The sequence below is a fragment of the Callorhinus ursinus genome, unplaced genomic scaffold (assembly GCF_003265705.2).
Source record: "Callorhinus ursinus isolate GAN/ISIS: 27379988/994484 unplaced genomic scaffold, GSC_fseal_2.0 scaffold2, whole genome shotgun sequence".
Taxonomy (NCBI): Eukaryota; Metazoa; Chordata; class Mammalia; order Carnivora; family Otariidae; genus Callorhinus; species Callorhinus ursinus.
Window position 1 is genome coordinate 26,578,224 of NW_027397064.1, and position 17,167 is coordinate 26,595,390.

General features: G+C 42.1%; 1 protein-coding gene across 10 annotated transcripts in view; it reads left to right on the forward strand.

Moving 5' to 3' along the window:
• PLEKHM3 (pleckstrin homology domain containing M3) overlaps positions 1 to 17,167 on the forward strand; it is a 179,228-nt gene that overhangs the window by 62,493 nt on the left and 99,568 nt on the right. For all 10 annotated transcript variants that reach the window (XR_003212235.2, XR_012374419.1, XM_025892494.2 and 7 more), the window contains exons 4-5: positions 3,562 to 3,707; positions 15,553 to 15,746. Coding sequence is in view for 8 of the 10 variants with exons in the window: in XM_025892494.2 (XP_025748279.1) it covers positions 3,562 to 3,707; positions 15,553 to 15,746 (340 nt within the window). In the remaining 2 variants the exon portion in view is untranslated. The remainder of the gene's footprint in view (positions 1 to 3,561; positions 3,708 to 15,552; positions 15,747 to 17,167) is intronic.

Below are 17,167 nucleotides of genomic sequence, written 5' to 3' on the forward strand. Positions count from 1 at the left end.
ATTTTTAGTCTATAATTTGCTAGTATGATATTAAAGAAGGAAATCTTACAGTTAATTGAAAAATATATGTGTTTCCTTCTTCAAGTAAATGGTAAGTGGTATTTTTTAGAAAATGAATCTGTATTGGGCCACTAGCCTCTGATCTTTTTTGACCATCCTTTGTTCTTTCAGTAACAAATACTACATTGGATTTGGAGATTAAAAGTTTTAATTCTAAACCAAGTAAGATGCTTCTCAGTGGAGAGAGTGAATGCTGTGGGAAAATATTGGTAAAATGAACTCAGGTTGTTTCTACGTAGCCGATTTGGAGAAATTGACTAAGAACCTGAAATGATGGTTTTGGAAGCCTAGAGAGTATACTATGTGACACATTACGAGCCTTTCATTTGAGGGGCTGCACACCCTCTGCACTTGAATAGAATTGGAATTTTCAAGCTTGGAGGGACCTTTGCAGCCACCTAGAAACCAGGGAGCCATCCTTAGCTTTTCCCCACCAAGGTCTCTGGTGGTAGTTGGCTGGTTGGGGGGAAATAGAGGTTCCTGGGCCCTAATCCAGATCTACAGACTCAAAGTCTTACGGGTGGGAGTTGGGGTGGGGACGGGGTCTACATTTTTCACAAACATCTCAAAGATCAACAAACATGTCAAATTCTGACACTGACTGAATTTGGCAAGCCGCTGATTTAGGCTGGCCCCTTTATTTGCAGTGAAGAAAGCAGGGCTAGAGAGTTTGATGAGTCAAGTTCACAGTCTGTCCTAGGCAAAAATGGGCTTTCTAAGTCTGGACTTGTGCTTGTCTGTACACCATGTATCCCAAACAGTCCTAAGCACGCAGATAGGTTCAGACCTACTTCTGGGTCATTAGGGGTGATTTCAGCACGGAAAGTAGGAGAGCATAGTTCTAAATAAGGTATGAAGGTAAAGACACCCAGGAACTAGGGGTTTATGTGCTGTTGCTTCTGTCTAACCTAAAACCTGAGTGAGCCCTAGCCACTCTCTCTCAGCCCTTCTGTCTTTGATGAGCCTCGAGACTAGTGCGCAGTGGTGAGAATGCTTAGCTCATTTAGTTAGCTCATGTAGTTGAACCCCCAGCATGTTAGGCTTTGGACCTGTATTGATGTACACGTTTTTAGGCCATGTACTTTCTTAAAATGCATATTTGTGTATTTTAATATTGCTTATGTACATTGCATTTAAAAAATTATAATAAAGTCATTAAAAAAAGTATAGACTGATAAACCCAGTAGTACCTACTAAAGCATATATAAATATCCAGCAAATGCTTATTAATGTTAGTTACATCTAAACTTCAAAAAACCAAAAAACTAAAGTGACCCAAATTTATTTTTGCTGTGTTCTGTGATGAGAGTTTAAACTATAGTGATGATCTGGAATTCCTGCAGGACCATGATCACTTTCTAAATCATTAGGAAAGATTGAGTTTCATTCATTGTCATTTCAGTGTTAAGTCAATTTGACCATCAGCGAATTTTTGGAAACAGCAATATACCAGTGTCTAGGATGTGTCAAGTTCCACTGAATTCTGCTCCACAGTCCATGTGTGAACACATGAACGATGTATAATTCTTAGAATGGACAACATATTTTCCACAGGGTTGTTAACAAAAAAATGCTGTTTTAAGAGGCAGGTGACCAGGTTAGGGGGATCAGTTCTAAAAGAGCTATGAGAAATTAAAATCTCTTTAAATGCAGGTGTATGTGTGTCAGGTAATATTCAGTTTATCATCCTTTCTGCATAAGCAGTTACTGATGATCTGCTGTATGTAAAGCTCTGTGTTAAGTACCGAGGATAAGAAACTGCTCTGAGGAGTTTATAGTGTGGTTCTTGCTGGACAAGCACATAAAAAGGCACAGTAGTTTCAGGAAGTATGTGCCAAATGCCAGATGAGCAATAGTGCGGTCCGTGAGTGCCGCAAAGAGCATTCCAGTGCCCAGAGCCCGGGCATTGCAATGGCACCTCCTCTCTGCAGCCGCAGCCACTTGTGTGTTCACTTCGTCTGTATCTGTCGCACACATCTCCTTGCTCAGCCCATCTGAAAAACAGGAGCTTGTTCTGATTTTGCTGCTACTCAGTAGTAAAGAAATAACCATTCTAGGAAGGAATGGTATGCAGCTTTTGAAGCATAATACTGATGCACGCACTTACTGTCTTTTAGTACCTCTTGTCTTTAAAGCAATAGGATCTAATTCTCTTCCTGGAGAATGCACTGTGAAACTGCTTGATTACCGATACCATTTTATTTGTGATGAAAACGAAAGTCCTTTGGGTTTTGTGATATTTTCATTCATGGAGTTCATGTGAATCAGTTTTTTCTTGGGTTAGCAGTTTGTTAAATAAACTGTTGGGAGCTCCTTTAATGGCAATGAGGTGCAACCCTGATGGTAGTGGTGATGAGGCTGATGATGATGGTGATGATTAATTCGTTTTATGCCCTTATTGTGAAATAGGCTTAATGTGAGATTTCTTTGACCAGTGCGGTTCTTGGTCTAGCCATGAATCCAGAAATGGATTTCTGAAATGAAAGCAGTAGATTAGAAATGCCAGGATAATGTTGCTGTTTGTATAATCATGATTACCTGTTCTGGGCTGCCAGGATTTTGTCCTTTGGGTTAAGATAGAATTTCTGTACTCACCAAGAGAAGGTAGTTCCTCCTACCTAAAGAAAAGGCATGGCTTCTTTGTGACAGGGCCGAGACTATTACCAGTTCCGCTGAGAGTCCCAAAACAGTGCTCACAGAATCATGGATTTCCTCGGACATGAAAAGGGCCTTAGCAGTGATTTGCAGGCAGCCACTGGTCTTGAGTAATGGGCAGGATTTGGCAACGTGGAGATCAGAGAAGAGGGTGTTGTGTACGGAGAAGCAATATACGCCAATGTGTGGAGGATGGAGTGAGCACACTATTTGGGGAATAGCGAGGAGAGTTCTCTGATTGCAATAAAGAGGTTATATTCCCATTGGAGAGTAGTAGGAGTAGGTAGTTGGAAAGGTGATATGGGGCCAATCGGGGGACAAATTTCTTTCATTGACTATGTAAGTACAGGAAGGCCACATATCAGTTTTTGGAATCTTTAAACTCAGACAAGCTTAGAACCAAATCCAAACTCCACCTCTTACTGGCTTGGTGACTTCAGACAAAATTCTTAACTTGGCTAAAACCATCTCACAGAGATATTGTACTTGTTAAATAAGCTCCTTTATGGGAAGTCCCCAGCAAAATGTCTGGTGGTGGAAGTAAGGGTTTAATGAGGAAGAAGTGAGGTGCCAGTAGTGGGGTTGTAGAGAGGCTGATCTCTGACAGCTGTATGCAGAAGACACAGAAGAGACCAGAAATGGAACCAGTCAGGTGCCGGCTATGGCAGCCCTGAGGAGGTGAGGGGTGGAGGCTCTCAGGCTAGGAAGAGAGGACATATATACATGTATTCTCTGAAGGTTTTTTTTTTTTCCTGTTGCGGACTTTTGTTGGAGGGTTGTGTAACCTTGTTCTGTGGTGTTAAAAGTACAACACTAATCATAGACTTGTCCTTTTGCCTTGGACAGGATGCCAGCGATCCATAGGCCTTTCCAGTGGGAAAGCCAAGGTGTGCAATTACAGTGGGTGGTATTACTGCAGCAGCTGCCATGTGGACGACAGTTTTCTCATCCCCGCACGCGTAGTCCACAACTGGGATACTTCAAAATACAAGGTAAGCACAGAATCTGAGTGTACTTCGTAATAGCAATGTGGGTGTTCAGCTGTTGTGTGGATTAAGAAATAATGATATAAGAATTTGAAGCACACTTGACTAGGTAGTCTCATAAAAGCTACGAGATCTTATCTAATGCTTCTTAAATAGCTCCCACTTAAAGGCGTCTTAACTACGACTTTTTATTAATTTCCTCACTTAGATAATACAGCAGTTTTTACTTCTGGGCCTTGGTAATTAACTGTGGGTGCTAAAAAAGAATTCTGATAGAGAAAGAGGCCTCATTATTTTTTTATTAGATCTTATCTCCAAAATCACAATACTCTCAGAGGATAAAAATAGGAAAATAATGCATGCATGGGCATACTAGTGACTTTTGAAGGAGAGGCCTTATATAATCAAGATATTTCTTACCTTGAGTAGGAGTAGCACTCCTACTCATGTGAAGGTCAGTCTTCCAGCAGGTCCATCTCCCCTGGAACTAGAAGCTGGAGAGAAGCTATGAGGATTTCTGGGTGGGGGCCCACACCAAAGAACAGTGCACCGAGCCACCCTTAGACCTTCACCTGGACTGTTGTTTATTTTTGTAAAAAGGGAGGAAGTGAGAAGCACGCTTTGCAAAGTAACTGCTAACAGCCTAGCAAGGGTATCCCAGAAGTACAAATAGCGGACTTGGTAGCTATAAAAATGCAAGTCAACAGAGGAGGAGAGGAAGTCTGGGGAGGGGGACACTCACCTTAAGAGGGTAGAGAGGAGAGGAGCAACCAGCAAAGGAGACCAAGGAGGAGTGCATAGTGAGGGAGAAAGACCCTACTGTGTCCAACAAGCCACACAAAGAATGTGTCTTCAGATCAGCTGTGACAGAGGCTGATACGTAGTTCGGATAAGATGAGCACTGAGAACTGACCATGGGATATAGGAATGCGGAGGTAATGAGTGACCTTAATGAGAGCAGTTTGAATTGAGCAGTGGGAGTGAAGGTCTGACTGGAGTGAGTTTGACATGGAACAGGAGAAAAATAAGAGACAAGAACAGACAACTCTTGAGAAGTTTTGCTATAAGGGGATGGAGAGAGATGGGGAGTAACTAGAGGGGAAGTAGGATCAAATCGGGTTTGATTTTTGTTTTAATAGAAGAAATAACAGCATGTTTTCTATGCTAATGTGAACTACCTAGGAGAGAGAGAATTGCTAGAATCATGGTGGAGTGAGAAAGAATTGTGTAGACAGTAGGAGGGTTGGCCTTCGCTTGGAGCAGGAAGTAAGAGAAAAGGCGGAGTCTGGATGTAGGTGCCAGTGGGTAGCTTAGGGAGGGCCCCTTCCATTTACATCAGTAGCTGTCATCATATTGATTTATTTCAGCACCTGTGAGTCTAAAGAGATTAAAGACCCAGCCCCGGTTACTCTGGGAAAAGCCTTTACCTTCTATTTCATAGAGTTTCAGGAGTGATTAGGCAATAATTCTGCCAACCCTTTTATAAACTTGTCTGCATCTACACCCGTCCTCCTTCCAACCACAGAAGAAACATCACTCCTTTTATGGAAGGTTTATTCCTTCTGCCTCTGCTCATGATCTTAGCTCCTCCATCAGTTTTGCCAAACCTGATTGACCCTTGTCAGTTTCTTGTTCTACTGGACTTCTCTGGGATATAGTATTGGACCAGGAATTCTTCTGCCTTGACTTGGAGGACACACCCCTGGTTCTTCTCCTACTTCCAACTCTTTTTCCTCTGTCACCTTCTCTGATTCTTTATCCTCTGCCTACACCTTTAATGTTGCAGTTCCTTAGCTTCATTTTTTTGTTTTCTGTTCCCGCTTTATACTCTATTGCATTCTCTCTTTCTCTTGCATAGTTTCGACTCCCTGATGATTTCCACCCTTATCTCCAGCTCCATTTTTGCTACCGCAAGGGAGATCTGTGGATTTAATTGCCAAATGACATCTTAGCTCTAGCTTTCAACCTAGTAGTCTTCAAGATATGTGGATTGTATTGCACTTGTTAGCGGCATTGTACCACAGTTCTGCCCATGCAGAAACAAGGCAGTAGAATTTGGCAAGTTGGGGAATCTAATCCACTGAAGTACTGTAGGCATAGGATTCTTTTATGTTCCTGTATTCTGCCAGAACTGAGAATTCTGGTACCTGACTGACTAGAAGCTTTTCTGATCCTTCTGCCAGAATGCTGTCATCTCTTTCTTGAATGAACCTTCCACGCAAAGTGCTTTGTCCCAACCACAGTCTGTATGACTGCTTTTATATCTCCTTGCTAATAGATATCTGAGACTTGCTGTCAATGTAACTGTATCACCTGGGAGCAAGGTGGGTGGGGAAGGGACCCATAGCTGTCACCTGTAATATTTTTTTTTTAAGATTTTATTTATTTGACAGAGAGAGACAGAGCGAGAGAGGGAACACAAGCAGGGGGAGCGGGAGAGGGAGAAGCAGGCTTCCCACCGAGCAGGGAGCCCGATGCAGGGCTCGATCCCAGGACCCTGGGATCACGACCTGAGCCAAAGGCAGCCGCTTAACCCACTGAGCCACCCAGGTGCCCCTGTCACCTTTAATATTTGAAGTCTAAAACAAACATGAAAGTTGTGAGGGACCATTTGGTGGATACCCTCTCTGTATCCCTGGGCAGCTCCGTCTCCTGGTCAATCCAATAACCATCCACATCTTCACTGTCTTTAGGGTGCCTCATCCCCATCCTTCTCAGCATATGACCTTGCCTCCACTTCAAGGGCAACATTGAAACTACAAGATATGGATATGAATTCCTACAAATGTTTCTATATTTGTACCCGGCCTTACTGCTTCCCCTCCTATCATATCCTTTCTCTTGTTTAGAGATCATCCTTCCACATGTACTATAGATACTTTTCTCCATCTGGGCAACCGCTCTTCATTCTTCCAGAGCTGATAAAAGCATGTCCTCTTTGGCAACATATTTTCTGGTATTCCCCACCCTACCCTATTTGCTGCATTGCTGGCTCTCTCCCTTGTGCCACTACCATGCCGTGTGTGTGTGTGTCTGTGTGTGTGTGTGTGTATCTATAATTAGACTTACTTAGGGGGTTAGTTGCAGGACCTTGGAGTTAAACAGGCATTTGTCCAAGTCCTACCTCCACCTCTTATTTGGGGCTTAATTTGCTGGGGCAAATTACTTGAACTTTCCTGAGCCTCAGTTTCCAATTTATAAAATGAACTCAGGGCGCCTGAGTGGCTCAGTTGGTTAAGTGACTGCCTTCAGCTCAGGTCATGATCCTGGAGTCCTGGGATCGAGTCCCGCATCGGGCTCCCTGCTCAGCGGGGAGTCTGCTTCTCCCTCGGACCCTCCCCCCTCTCATGCTCTCTCTCTATCTCATTCTCTCTCTCAAATAAATACATAAAATCTTAAAAAAAAGAATAGGTAACATTTATTAAAAAAATAAAATGAACTCAGACTGCCTGAGTTTAGGTCTTGTCTTGGTCATTTATTAGGTGTCTAACCTGGGCAAGTTATGTAGTCTCTCTGTGTTTGAGTGTCCTCATCTGTAAAATGAGGACGATAACACTTCACAGGCCCACTGCCAGTTACCTGAGTCCATGCATGTGAAATGTTTAGAATAGTGCCTAGGACATAGTGATGGTGCTCCTCTCTGTGAGCTCCCTGGGCACAGGGAACCTGTCTTAGCACAGTTTCTGGCACGTCGTAGGTAAGCAAGAATGTATACTGAATCAGTGAAGGAATGAGGTCTGTCTTATGGGCCCCTCCAACTCGATACCCCCAAATCGGCTTCATCACCCTCATCACATGTACCTCTGGAATGTTGGTGGCCCCACCAGTCCGCGCTGCCAGTGTCGGGAGACAGCCTGGGCTCTTCTCTCTGCCAGCACCCCCCCGGTCTAATCAGTGAGCAAAACTCAACCACTGGATTTGCATTCCGCGGCACCCACCATCCCACCTCACAGACCCAAACCTTGGGCATCACTCCAACGAAGGAGTTTGGTAGCCTCCTAACTGTGCTTCTTGCCTGGAAGTCTTGCCCCAGCAATGGTTCAGAAAACCCTAATCTCACCGTGGGTAAATTCTGTACCCTCTCTCAGTCTCAGTTTCTTCACCTTTAGAATGGAGGTGGTGATGATTGTAATGGGAACTGCTTCATAAGATTGCTTTTGACTTAAAAGAATGATTCACAGAAAGCCCCGAGCACCATGACTGGCACACGGGTGCTAGGTTAATGCCAGCTTTTACTATGGTTGTGTAGAAGTTAAACACAAATCTCTTAACCTGACACCAAGACCTTTTGTGATCTCTAGTCCCTGCTCTTCTCTCCCCTTCATGCACTACCTCCCTGCCCCCATGAGCGTCCTCGGTAAGGTCACACTCCCTTCTGTTCCTCGGTCGTGCCATGCTGACCGGACGCCTCTCGTCTTCCTCGTGCCCTCATTTCAGCATGGCAAACCCTAACCGAGCCTGTCTTAAACCTCCCTTCCTCTCCCAGTTCTTTCCTTCCCCTCTCCCAGACGGAGTTATCATTCTCTCCTCTGCATCTTGTACTTGACACTCTGAATATAGGCTATAAATATATTTGCCATGTGTGTATTAGATAAAAGCATATTTAGAGTTGAGTTTGGTTTAGATTATTTAGATTAATCTGCTTAGAGCAGGGCTTTGACAGCTAAGAGAGGTGTATAGAGAGCAAGTGAGGGAGGCAATCCCAGCCCCGCACTCACCCGGGCCTTAGGCTAGTGGCACCTGCCAACAGAATATGCACCACTCCGGGGAGTTAAAATAGAAGAGGTGGCGCTAAATGAGGAAAGTCTGAAAATCAGGCATGGCTTAAGAAGATGTGAATTGGTGGAGGAGATCCAGATCTGTGTGCAGTGAGCCATTGAAACCATCAATTTAGCCATCAGTGACGCTTGCAGTCTTTTTCTCTAGAGCAGACATTTTGCCATGCTGGTCGTTCAGATGACAAGGTTTTATGTTGAGAGGATAAGTAACTAATTAAAGGTGTTAGGTACCCTCGCTTCATCCACCTTGTACATGAGGAAAATCTCCTTTGTCGGACCTTCCCTCCCAGATTCTCAGTGGACCAGGGAAGATTTTTAAAGCAAGAACAGAGCTGGTCGATTTTATCAGGATCATCTCTCTCTGGCATTAAGTAACTATATTCCATTTAGTCCAGGATCTGTCTGTCTTTGCTCAGACACCAGGATTTAACTTAATGTTTCTAATTGTGAGGATCAATTCAGACCTATCAGTTTCCAAGACCAGACATCATTCTGCTAGATCTGCCTCCTATCCTTAATAAGAAGTACGTGACTGGCTTGAATATCCATTTAAGAGAGTGAAAAAATGGTTTTGCAGAGCTGATTGAAATCTGTCATCTGAAGCGTTTCCTTGTCTACCCTCTGGAGTAATAATACTCCTAATTATTTTTAAAGCAGGATTTCATCTATTTTCCAGTATACATCCTGCAAATTGAATTGAGCTCCGGGGTTATCCAGCAGCTAAACCTTATCCTCAAGTTCTGTAGCCATTTTCTAATGAAATTCTCTTTGAAGACCACCTTCCCCCTACTGTCCGCCCTCCGATTCACAAATATCAGGCATGACACAGAGGTGGTGAGGACCTCAAACTTGGCCTCAGCTCTTCCTAAATAGTTCCCTACTATTGTACTTTTAAAAAAATATTTTTGTGTCCTAGCCTGAATATTCACATTCCATTTAGCTCGGGGTTTTCCATGTTACATAAACTACTTACTATCTCTCCATCTTGAGAGGCATTCGGGGCAAGCCGTACTGTTCTCACAGAGCTGGAGAGTGGCTCACTGATGGGAAAAACCACTTGCTCAGGGTCATTCAGAGATTTTGCGAACAAATTGCAATTAACCTTAAGATCTCCTGATTCCTTCTCCATTGGCCCCCAGTGCCTATTTTAAGAGGACCAAGAAGTATTATGGTTGGGATTGATTTTAATAAGAGTTTCACCATGATTTTTCACAATGAACATAGGCGAAAATACAGGGAAGAATACATTATACCAAAGCAATAAGTGGTTATTTTTACTGTAATAAGATTGTGATATATTTTTTTTCCTTTCCTGATCTTTATTCTCCAGATTTTCAGTAATGTGTTACTTTTAGTATTTTTAAAATGATTAACTGTCACTTAGCTCCATATATTCTATTTCAGAAAATACATACTAGAAACTTGCCTTTTTTAATGCCTCAGAATTATGATTGTTCTGTCCTGTGATGACTTCAGGTTTAATGTGGTAGAGAAGGCTACTTTTCCATAAGGAAACTGCCTTGCACTGCTATATTTTTATTTCTTCTTCTTTCAAATATAATATACTTCCACAAATTTCAAGATTCAAAAAGTACAAAGGGCACGTATACATAGATCATCTCCCTCCCACCTATCATGTTCTTCTTCCCACAGGCAACCAGTTACTCTTTTCTTGTGTATCTTTCCAGAGGTAGTTTATGTACATGTGCTTATTCACACAACAGTGGCAATAGATGATCTACATGCAGCTCTTGGAGAGCCCTCCCTTCCACTTAGATCATATCCCGCATCTGGGGCTTGCCTGCTTTCTTTTTCTGTTTTCTTTTTTTGTCTAGCCACTCCATAGTCTGTCATGAATTATACACATTTTTATACACACATGACAATCTAACCAGTCCTTTCTTGGATGATTTTGTTTTTTCAGTCTTTTGGTATTACAGATACTGATTCGATGAATAACTTGATACATCATTTTGACTGTAAGTTCTTTCATTCACAGGGGAGACTGAGCACACCTTCCTAGATGTAGATTTGTACATTTTTTAGCTTGCCGCATGTTCCAGATTGTCCTCAGTCGGACTTTGTGCTGCACTTTCACCTGTATCTCCTGGCAGCCACCTTTCTTCCTTAGTACCAAGATTTCCGCTGTCACTTCCGGTGTGACTATGCTGCCTCGAGCTGTCCTTCCCCTTTCTACTTTCGTAACTCTAAAGATGTGGTGAACTTAGAAACAGCTAGCCGAGCTGTTAGGAGTGTGTGGTTCAGAGTCCCAGCCAGAGCATCGTAAAGCATTCATCCATTTCTTCAGCAAGTATCTGTCGAACACCCACCATGCTCACTGTTCTACGCAGTGGGGACAGTCTCTGCCTTGTGAATGCTCGTATTCCAATGGAGGGAGAAAGACTGTAAACCAGTAAACAAATAAGTGACTTCTAGATAAATGACGGGTTATTGGACTGTAATTTTTGTTTCATAGTTAAAATCAAATGGCCAGCATACTGCCAGATTACATCATCGGTTAGTCTCCCTTTGTAGCCCCTTGGCTTTGTATTTGGGAAAAGGGAAGGACAGAACCTGGACAGGGATCCCCTCCTTTGAGGAGTGATGAATAGATAGTTTATGGTAGAGTTATTAGAGAATAAAAAGAACTGTGAATATAAATAATGCTAAAAAGCACAGAACAGGGTATCCAGAGATCTGAACAGATAAGTCACTTGAGCTCTCTGGATTCAGTGTTTTTTTTTTCTTCTATTAAGTATATTAATTCAGCGTTTCTCAAAATATGTTCCATGGAGCATTAACAAGTTCTGTGCCTGTTAATAGGTGTTATACCAAATGAGGGTTCTATAGGAGGGTCTCAGCCAGGCCAGCTTTGTAATCGGACCAGGGCGCCTCAAGAGAATGCAGCCCTGGGAGCTCACAGGATGGCAAGAGATTGGAAGGAGTTAGAGATAGAGGCCCCCTTCCTCCAGTTGGTAAGCAGGGCCCAGACTGAGTTTCATCCCCTACCGCCCCCTGTACAAGGCCAGCACAACACTAAATAGCTGCCTTGTCTGCAGATAGGCTTGGGAAATTGCTGGGCTAAGCACGTGATGCAGACGCGCTGTCCGCAGGCTTTCATAGGCTAACATGCTACACTGAATGACTAAGAGAAGAATGTGGCATGTGGCATTTTTCTTGTTGGACCTCAGGGCACCATTTTTGTGGGACCGGTATTCCTTGGAACACCTGCTGAGAAAAATGGAACTAGATTATTTGTCCCAGTTGTTATTCTAAAATTATGTTCTCATCGGTTTTATTCTAATGTATTCTCCTCCCTTAACAAAAACTGAACTCCTCCCTACTCCCACCCCCACCACATCATCTCCAAACTGCTGTCTCTGTGTAAACATTCCCTCTGCTCCATTGTTTTCTTACCCGGGGCTATATTTGTGGGGGAGCATACCAGGACACCATTCCAGAACCTCTTTCTCAGAATTACATAAACCTGAACATCTGAGAATTCTGTTTTTAGGAGGTAGCAGTCACCAGCTTAACAAAAGGAGTATTATGTTTAAATCTATACCAATGATGGTTACTTCTCAAATAACAGGCTTATTTGTAAATACGTATGTTTATAGAGCAGATTTGGTCCTTATAATTTGTAGCTGATTATAACCCACTTGCTGTTTGCTCCAACTCCTGTGTGTGAGGTGTGGAGAAGCAGCTTTCAGCCTCAACTTCCTCCTCAGCTCTTGAATCACGCAGACTGCAGCGCTGTGTGAAGGGGGCACCAGTTCACAAACTGCAACAAAATCAAGTCACAGACTTGAGTTCTTATAGCTTAAATTAGTCTGGTTTTAAGCTTAAAAAGCCATGGAAAGAAATTATATTAAACATTAAATATTATTTACTAAAATACCAAAGGTCAGTCGGTTTGGAAAATGAACTATTGACCCAATAAAAGTTGTTTCTAATGTGAATGGAGTGGGATCATGGAAAAGAATGCCAACCAAAGCCATTTTTAGAAAATGTATTGGGCCCATCCATCTGCACCTATGAGCTGAGTTTTTACATACATCAGAAATAGCACTCAGGCTTTTCATGGTTTTCATAATTTGGCAAGAAATAGGACAGTAGCTCTTAGCTCTTAGGTGGAATATAATTGGTGTTCACATATAATTTATGTAGTATTTCTGTTAACAGGAGAGAAACTTTCTCACTTAAAAGAGTATCACTGGCTTCCTTCCCTAAGTAACTATATATTTAAAAAATTATCTTTTAAAAAAGCTTTCTAATTACAGTGAGTTTGGAAGTGGAATCCTTATACCAGTATGCAGGCTTATTTAGAACTTAGGAAATCAGTGGGGATCCAGCACTCTCTTTTTGCAAAAGTAGCATTTTATGCCAAATTCTTAGTTCTTTCAAAAATTCCCTTACTTAGTTATAAGTGGTGGATTCTCAAAAGTGAGCATGTGCTCAGCCATGCTGCCAAAAACATGGCTCAGTGTTGCAGGGTTCGTTCACCTACTCGGGCAGCTGCAGTCACAGTACGCTCTGTATTCTTAACACTGGGTAATAACTTCGTGAAGCAGTGCCTTAGACATTATTGAAACTAGCTCTGTTTTTGTTTTTAGTAATTTCAGCTTATGAACACTGATGTCAGTAGCTGCTGTCCCATTTGTCTCACTGCTTTTACTGTCTCTGAAAAAGACTTTTTTTTGCCCCCCTTTTGGGCTTAAGTACCACCTGAAGAGAGAAGCCTTTTCAGGCCTGGGAGACTGGCCAGTGCCCTTTGTCCTGTTCACCTACTAAAAGGTAGTATTGTTAACCTAATTCAGCAGGGCCCTGACTCAGTATAAACACTGCTCAATAGAGCCAGAAAGACTAATTGAATTGTACAATACATCATTTTTCAGCAACAGTTTCAAGTGGACTGTACTTCATTTCCCAGAACACCATCCGTTTTTTTCCCCCATTTAAGATATTTAAATATAGCAAATATTTAACCATGATAAATAAAATACTTGAACGCAATTCTGTCTTTCTCACCGAACCTCGAGCTACGTGAGGACGGGGCCTTGCCTACTTTCCTCCCCACTAACGCCTGCTGTGGCATCTGTATGGCACGTACCTGTGTCTCCGCGCCTCGCAGTGAGGCGCTAGTTATCCTGGCCACCTGTTAGTTCCCATCTGCTTAAGTAGTGGAAGGTTTTGGCTAATTCCAGGTGCCTCTTTGTGAGCTGATTTGCAGAGACTGTAAGCTTCACCACCTATGTCACTGCAGGACCCCCAAAGGATCACACAACAGGTACCTCAAAAATTGCTAATGAGGAAAAAAAAATGAGACTTTTATTTAAAAAAAAAAATCAATGCTTTTGTATCTATAACAAACTTTTATATGAGTTCTATTTTATATTAAATGACATAAATGTGTTTTAATCAGCATACAATAGCTGTACATTTAGTTATCACCTATTCATACTGCGGGGGTTTTCATGGTTGTGTCTAGTTGTGGTACTCTCCTCTGTCCCATCCTTGCTCACCAAGTGAATTTCTGTTTATCCTTCTAGACCTTAGGCAGTGTGGCCTGCTTTGCCAGGGCTCCCTTCCCCCCAGGACAGTTGATTTCTCCTTCCTTTAAGCTCCCAGTGGACCTCATCTGTATTTCCTCTGTACTAGGGGACAGTTGATTTCTCCTTCCTTTAAGCTCCCAGTGGACCTCATCTGTATTTCCTCTGTACTAGGGGACAGGCTACGTGCTACATGTAGTTTTTATCTTAAATATTTATCTCTGATACTAAATAGTGAGTCCCTTGAGGGGAAGGACTGTATCCTATTTATCTTCATTAATAAACTCCTAGGCTGGAATGTAAAGCATAGTGGATTTTCAATTTTCTTTTTAATAAGCAGAATTTTTTTAATGTTGAATTCTGTCATTACTCCCAGTACTAGAGTAGTTTTGGTGGAAACTTTTTAGAGAGGTTTTACCTTGCATAAATAGAAACTAAACCAAATTTACATATCATTAGCCAGTCCACATCTCAGTATCAGTGGATTGGTATGTAAAGATTCCCCCAAATTCCCCACTTGTTACACATTATTTAAGCTACTCCCTCTGTATCTCAGATGCATTGTTTGTACTCTAAGGACAATGACATATTAAAATCACCTTTTCATAGGCTTGATGTTTACTACCAGAAGTGGATATAGAATTGGATAGATAGATTAGGCAGTCAGCCCAAGCGCAAAGTTATTCTAAGAAAACTCCTTTCTGCTCACTAAAGTGTGTTTTTTGAGCCTGTTTTCTATGGAAATTATCGTTTTAAGCTATCCTTTTTTTATTCCTCTTGAATTTAGTAATATGTACTTGATTTACCTATTTTTTTAAATGGCTCCTTATAAAAGTAGTACAGAATATACATGTATGTAGTTTTTAAAAATGAAAAATTAGGACTCTTAACAGCAATGTTAAGTTTTGAAATGATTATAAATTCACAGGAAGTTGCATAGATAAAGGGGTCCTGTGTACCTTTCACCCAGTTTCTCCCATTGGGTTACATCTTAGATCACTATGGTTCAATATCAAAAAAAAACAAAAGAAAAAAAACCCAGAAGTGGACATGGGTATCCTGGGTCTGTATAGTGCTGTGTCATTTTATCACGTGTAGATTCATATAATCAAGATTCAGAACTAATGAACTCCTTTCCATGCAAGATTACTTTTATAAGTTTCTGGAGGAGAGAAGGAAAAGCCAAAATTTATATTTAGTTAAATTATGGGCTATTTCTCTTGGCTTGTTCAGAAAATAATGTGACTTTGGGTGGGAGGATGGGTTAGCCTGGTGATGGGTATTAAGGAGGGCACGTTCTGCGTGGAGCACTGGGTGTTATACACAAACAGTGAATCATGGAACACTACATCCAAAACTAATGATGTAATGTATGGTGATTAACATAACATAATAAAATGTAGAAGTAAAAAAAAAGAAAGAAAAGAATGTGACTTTGATATTTAAACTCTGGTTCCTACTTGGAGGAGGTGTGGCAAGCTGGATGATTTGCCAGACTGACTGAGAAAGTTTATTTCGTAGGTATCTAAGCAGGCCAAAGAGTTTCTGGAGTACGTGTACGAAGAGCCCCTGATCGACATCCAGCAGGAGAACCCCATGCTGTACCGCCACGCCGAGCCCCTGGCCACCGTGGTGCGGCTGCGGCAGCGGCTGAAGTCTCTGCGAGCCTACCTGTTCAGCTGCCGGGCTGCTGTGGCAGAGGATCTGCGCCGCAGGTAGGTCACGGGGTCAGGCAGCTCCACTTGGTTTTCCTCTCCCGCCCGCCGGGGGAGGGTGGTCAGATGACCTCCCCGGCCTTCACGGTGTGCACCCTCTCGAGTTCTGTGGCTCTCCCTCTAGGCTCATCTTTGACTTTTTTCCTCCAAAGTCCTCTCTGATTGAGCCCAGAAAAAATGAAGGTAATATCTCAGCACAGCTGAAGGCTTTTCACCCGGGGAACTAGTTTCCCACAACAGTGAAGACTGCTCTTCCCCTTAGGTTAACTTGATAATCACGGGAGTGTCCTCACTGATCAGTTCTGGAGTGTTTTACACTTTTCCTAGTTCTCTTTGTAAAAGGAGCGTGTCTGAACTATTCCATAACTTAAAGACATTTTTCAATGGAAATAAGTAGGTGGTTGTTCAGATCTTACTTTCCATACAGAAACAGGTGTGGTAAGTGATGCAGGCCGTGGAGGCTGGATTAAGATACAAAGGCCCAGGATTCTGCCTTTTCATGTCCCCATCTATGCAGGCTGCTCTTCCATAGCTTAGTTATCCCAGAGTTCATAGAACACGCAAGTCCATACCAGGTTCAGATCCTCAAAATAAAACTGTGAAGTTAAAATGTGCCTGCTCTCATCAGATTCCTTCTTTTACAGTTAGATTTTATTGGCATTTCAAGTCTCACCCTTGGCATATATGAACTAGCTTACACTTGAGATAATTGTTGATGGTGTTCATAGGTCCCTAAAAATCCCTTTTAATGTCTTAATAGAAATGACCAAAAGCATACCTTAGTCATGGTTTCTGGAGGTGAGCCTACATGCAAAAGAACCTTTGGAAAATATTAAAGTGCTATAGTTTGTTATTTGAGATCCGGTTAGATCCAAAGAACCTGACATAACCCCAGGCATCTGAAGAAGACATTTTAAAAAGAATTAAATGTAGATAGTGAGGAATACATAATATCTAGACAAGCTCTCATAAAATAGTAATGAGAAGGCAGCTGCCATAAAGCAGAATACCTCTCAGTGGTAGTCATTCTATTACCTCGTTGTTTTTCAGAAAGCACTAGAAAATGGTCAGCATTTATTCTTATAAAGTCGAGGCAAATCTTAATTTTAACAGATCAGGGCTTTCCCTGAAAGACGATAGGATTATAGGTCTCTAATTTACCAACTAACCTAGATACAAGATTTTTAATGTTCAAAGTATGTTCTATTCACCTTTGGCTTTGCTCAGAGTTAGTTTTTCTTGTGCCTATACTTCTAGACAGTATTAAAATCTTTAAAAAAAAAAAAAGTATCCGACATGATTCCCATGTGTAGATTTTATTTATTCATTTGAGAGAGAGAGAGTAAGCACGAGCCAGGTGGAGAGGCAGAGGGAGAGGGAGAAGCAGATTTCCCGCTGAGCGGGGAGCCTGATGCGGGGCT